At 45.2% G+C, this 5,669-nt stretch overlaps 1 protein-coding gene across 1 annotated transcript in view; it reads left to right on the top strand.

Annotated features, from left to right (window-relative positions):
* Positions 1-5,669, top strand: part of ASH1L (ASH1 like histone lysine methyltransferase) — a 63,932-nt gene that overhangs the window by 25,583 nt on the left and 32,680 nt on the right. The window contains exon 3 of the mRNA XM_031064343.1: positions 2,541-2,706. Within this exon, the coding sequence (XP_030920203.1) occupies positions 2,541-2,706 (166 nt within the window). The remainder of the gene's footprint in view (positions 1-2,540; positions 2,707-5,669) is intronic.

Below are 5,669 nucleotides of genomic sequence, written 5' to 3'. Positions count from 1 at the left end.
CCCTGATATGAAGCCCAAACCCACACAGTAAAGCAGCACAGAACTTGAAAAATATAAAACCTAAACCTTGAGGCATCACTGGGACAAATTCACCCTGTCCCAGCTGGAACCAGGAGAGCTCTTCCCAGTGCTGAGCACCTGTGCATGCCCCAGCTCAGCCCAGCTCAGCTCAGCTCTTGAGGGGTTGGAATCCTTGGGAAAGTGCTCTTGTGCATTCCCTCCAGCAGTCATCAGGAGCTAAGAGTGCCCATCATTTAAAAAAATCCAAACCTTGAGGCTGGAGAGGATCTAAAAGGAGATTTTCTCAGAGATTCTGGTGAATCAGTTTGGATTTTCAAGGTTTCTCCCATCTTCACACACCTTGGGGTTTCCCTTGAGGCATTGAGGCCATGGGCAGGGGAGGAATTTTGGGCAGAACTTCAGTGTCCTGCTGTTACCTTTTGGAGGATTCGTTGAGGAAGGGAGGGATATATAAAATAATCAATGATATACCAAAATACGGTATAATAATAAATATATAATATTCATTACTGTACCATATTTTGAAGGGAAACACAAAAATCTGGGATTTTGCATCCTGGATTTTGTCTTTTAGATATTTTCAGGATATGCACATTCTCCTCTTGCACTACCACGTGCATTTTTGCTTATCTGGGGTTTTATACTGATCAGAGTTTTTAATATCTCAGCATTTTCATTACTGCAATACCAGGTTTTTCTATGACATTTTCATGACTCCCACAGCCTTTGCTTTCAAGAGTAATTTGGATTGTCTAGAAGTTGAAATTTTAGGAAAATAAAGCAGTTTACTGTAAGAAAATATTTATGTGTAAAAAGGGAAACAAATAGATCTTTGCTTGTGTTCTCAGCAGAGCTGCCATTCCCAGCCCTGTCCCTTCACCCTGCAGCAGTTGTGGGATTCCTGTCTCTTTCTAAAATTGGTTTTGAACCAAGGAATGATAATTGTGCTTCCTGCTGCCTGGTGACATCATCCAGGGATTTAGCAAGTACCAACAAGCCCTGTGTGCTGGGAGCACAGAGTGAAATGTGTTCTGCAGGTGCCTGAAATCCAGTGCTGCTCTGTGTGTAGATCATCATCATCATCATCATCCTCACAGGTTTAGGCCCCAGGGCTGTAACAGATTTGCCATGATGGACTGGAGCAGAAATATTTGTGGGTTTTATTGTGACGGGGTCTTGAAAAGGAAAAGCAACACAGCAAGGGAGAAATCTAAAGAATTTTTAAATCTTGAGAGAATTTTCTTTTTGGCTTTTCACCTTTCTGCAGTTCCTGGTGAGCAGTTCTGCCCAAGGAGGGGAAGGGAATGCTTTTCCAGAATGAAAAAGCACCTCCCAGCGCAGAGGGATGGGATCAGCAGCACAAAGCCACTCAGGGTTTCACCTCCTTCCCAGTGCCTGAGTGGTGGGACAGTGGCTGAGAGCTGGGATTGCTCATCCAGAGGGGCTGGGAGGGCTGGTCTTCTCCAAACTCTTCTGAAAATCAACGAGTTTGGATTCAGTTGAGAGTAGGAATATGTGGGGGATCTTCTCTCTTCTCTTCTCTTCTCTTCTCTTCTCTTCTTTCCTTTCCTTTCCTTTCCTTTCCTTTCCTTTCCTTTCCTTTCCTTTCCTTTCCTTTCCTTTCCTTTCCTTTCCTTTCCTTTCCTTTCCTTTCCTTTCCTTTCCTTTCCTTTCCTTTCCTTTCCTTTCCTTTCCTTTCCTTTCCTTTCCTTTCCTTTCCTTTCCTTTCCTTTCCTTTCCTTTCCTTTCCTTTCCTTTCCTTTCCTTTCCTTTCCTTTCCTTTCCTTTCCTTTCCTTTCCTTTCCTTTCCTTTCCTTTCCTTTCCTTTCCTTTCCTTTCCTTTCCTTTCCTTTCCTTTCCTTTCCTTTCCTTTCCTTTCCTTTCCTTTCCTTTCCTTTCCTTTCCTTTCCTTTCCTTTCCTTTCCTTTCCTTTCCTTTCCTTTCCTTTCCTTTCCTTTCCTTTCCTTTCCTTTCCTTTCCTTTCCTTTCCTTTCCTTTCCTTTCCTTTCCTTTCCTTTCCTTTCCTTTCCTTTCCTTTCCTTTCCTTTCCTTTCCTTTCCTTTCCTTTCCTTTCCTTTCCTTTCCTTTCCTTTCCTTTCCTTTCCTTTCCTTTCCTTTCCTTTCCTTTCCTTTCCTTTCCTTTCCTTTCCTTTCCTTTCCTTTCCTTTCCTTTCCTTTCCTTTCCTTTCCTTTCCTTTCCTTTCCTTTCCTTTCCTTTCCTTTCCTTTCCTTTCCTTTCCTTTCCTTTCCTTTCCTTTCCTTTCCTTTCCTTTCCTTTCCTTTCCTTTCCTTTCCTTTCCTTTCCTTTCCTTTCCTTTCCCATTTACAACCTCATTCTGATGGTTAATATTCCATGGCTTTACTCATGGCTTGTTTACCTCTGCACTTTCCTGTGTGCAATCCCTGCTTGCTGTTTCCTTTCCCTCCTTCCCCTGCATTCTGGGAGCACACAGGTGTTCAGAGCAACCTGAATTTAAACCTTTAGCCTGAAATGATGTTTTTTGTGCCTTTCCTTGCAGGCACTTTGCCAAGCCAGGAGAAGCCCTCACAGAGGCAGTCGGAGAGCACAAGCTGCAGCCCTTCCAGGAAGAGATCCACATCAGAGAGCACTTCTTCTCCAGGCAAGTCCTGCTCAGGGACCTGGGCTTTGGGATCCCTGAGTGCTCAGAGCTGTGCTGAGACACAGCATGGCTGGGAGAACCTCAGCTCATGGAGATCCTGAGTTTTTTGGGACATCATGGCTGGAGAACTTCAGCTCATGGAGATCCTGAGTTTTTTGGGACATCATGGCTGGAGAACTTCAGCTCATGGTGATCCTGAGTTTTTTGGGACATCATGGCTGGGGAACTTCAGCTCATGGTGATCCTGAGTTTTTCCACTCAGTTTTTCCAGTGACATTTTGGGGTACAAGGGCTGTAGGTTGGGTTGTAGAACAGGGAGATTTGAGGTGCTCAGAGAAGCAGCAGCACAGCTGGGGCAGGGTAGGGTTTGGTTCCTCACCAGGTTGAGTTAGGCCTTGTGGAGCTCAGGGCTTTAATCCAGGCCTGTGACATTACAGTTAATCAATAATTAGAGGAATAAATTAATTCCTCTCTGGGCAAGAGCCTGACTGTGGCACTGCTCTGGGGGCAGAGGGTTCCTGGCCCTGGCAGGTCACAGGAGGCTCAGACCAGGCTGTGCTGTGGGGTTTTCTTGGTGACATGTGAGAATCCTGCCAAGGTGCTGGAGGGTGACACGTGGCTCATCCCAGCCATCAGTGAATGCCCCCAGCCAGGTTAGAAATGCTCATGGCAGAGAGAGAATGGAAGTTCTGAAAGGCCTGGTGGCATCTCATCCAATCCATGATACAAGAACAGATCTTGGGTGCAGGATCCAGGTGAGCTGGGACCCAAGGGCTGACATTCCCTGCAGGTAGCAGGAGAGGCTGGAATGGCCTCTGAGCAACCTGCTCCAGTAGAAGGTGTCCCTGCCCTTGGCAGGAGGTGGAACAAGATGGTCTTTGAGGTCCCTTCCAACCCAAACCATTCTGTGATTCTGTAGAAATAGAATGTGAGATCCCCTGGGAGCTCACCTATGAGAATCCTGGGTGGAACAAGATGGTCTTTGAGGTCCCTTCCAACCCAAACCATTCTGTGATTCTGTAGAAATAGAATGTGAGATCCCCTGGGAGCTCACCTATGAGAATCCTGGGTGGAACAAGATGGTCTTTGAGGTCCCTTCCAACCCAAACCATTCTGTGATTCTGTAGAAATAGAATGTGAGATCCCCTGGGAGCTCACCTATGAGAATCCTGGGTGGAACAAGATGGTCTTTGAGGTCCCTTCCAACCCAAACCATTCTGTGATTCTGTAGAAATAGAATGTGAGATCCCCTGGGAGCTCACCTATGAGAATCCTGGGTGGAACAAGATGGTCTTTGAGGTCCCTTCCAACCCAAACCATTCTGTGATTCTGTAGAAATAGAATGTGAGATCCCCTGGGAGCTCACCTATGAGAATCCTGGGTGGAACAAGATGGTCTTTGAGGTCCCTTCCAACCCAAACCATTCTGTGATTCTGTAGAAATAGAATGTGAGCTCCCCTGGGAGTGTTCAGAAGAAAATCCAGCAGGTTGACCCATTTTGTAAGAAGCTCAGTTGCAGAGACACTCTCATTACCAGAATTCAGACATTTCTCAGACTCCCAAACTGACTGCAAATATGCAATAAATCCCTGAGATTGGTACTTGAAGCTGGTTATGGTTTCCATCTAGGAAGGATGTGCCAAAAGTGCCGTTTCCTCCCTGCTTTAAGCAGATGTTTACAACAGATGCTCCATCCAGCCTGTGCTGCAGAAAGCCCTTTGCAGTGGGAAAGGAATCTTCCTTTTTCCTCTGCCTCAATCCCTCTCTTGCCCTCACCCCTTGCAAGGGGCAGCTGCAGTTGCTGTGACGGGGAGCAGGAAGTGTTAAAGCGAGCAGTGCTCTGTGCAGGAGCACTGCAATGACATCAATCACAAGTTTATCAGCTTCAAAGCCCCCGAGGTGCTGATGCAGCTGAGCAGATCAGTCATGTTTGTGTTTTCCCTGCGTGTGGAATGTGTGTGGGTTCCAGGGGGTTTGTCAGGGAGGAGCTGCAGCTGTCCCAGAGCAGAGCCTGCAGTGCCCCAGCCCTTTGGAGCAGTTCCAGGAGCATTTTCCATGGGATGTGGAGCTGCCTGAGGCTCCCTGAGCAGGTGAGGAGCCCCAGCTCCATCCCCACGTGCCTCTAAAGGCCAGGAGAAAACAAAGGGTAAATTATCTTTATTATTTCATCTGAATATACCCACTTAAAAACCCCGCAAGAGCAGTGAAAATATTTGTTTCAGTGCTTCCAACCTATAAAAAAAAGAAAAATGAGTTAAAAAATATATTAGATGTTGCTCCATTTTTTATCAGGGTTGAGTTTTTATGTGCACAGAGGGTTTTGTATTTTTAATACTGAATAGAAAGAAACTTGAGGACCGTGTGAACCCTCGTTGCTTTTTGGTGTTAGAAATGAGGGATTATGTGGGGATAAAGAGAAAATAATTGTATGTTAGAAGGGATGATATAAAATGTGACTGACTTGTGTCACTGGGTCCTTGTCCATATTCCAGAATCTCTTCAGGGAATGTTCTGGGCAGTCCCAGGACACAAATGCTGTCAGCTGATGCAGTTATTTTGTTTTAGCTCCGTGGTTTTGGTCCCATCCCCACTCTAATTCTTTCTTGGGCTACCTAAAACCAGAGGCCAGACAAAATGAAGAGAATAAAAAGTTGATATATTTGTTGAAGGGCTTTCAGGTACATTTTGGGCAAATGAATCCTGCTAAAAATGGATGATGGGTCACAGGTTTTCACACTTGTATAAGTTTGGGCCATTTGCATATTGGGGGTTAATGTTCCAATTACATCTTCGGGTAATGAAGTAATTTATCCCAAATTTACTCCACCCAACTCACTTTTGTTTACATTTCTTGAGGCTTGAGGCAGTGAGGTGTCCTTGATTGCCAGGCCTGGAGAGGAATTGTTGTGTCTGCCCAAAATGGGAGAGCTGTAGCTAGCACTGTATATGGAGTTTAGAGTTATACACTAAGAATTAGATTATTACCATCTATCATTATTATTATATATTATTCTATTATATAATATA

The sequence above is a fragment of the Geospiza fortis genome, unplaced genomic scaffold (genome assembly GCF_000277835.1).
Source record: "Geospiza fortis unplaced genomic scaffold, GeoFor_1.0 scaffold313, whole genome shotgun sequence".
Classification (NCBI taxonomy): Eukaryota; Metazoa; Chordata; class Aves; order Passeriformes; family Thraupidae; genus Geospiza; species Geospiza fortis.
This window is presented reverse-complemented; position numbering and strand designations above follow the sequence as displayed.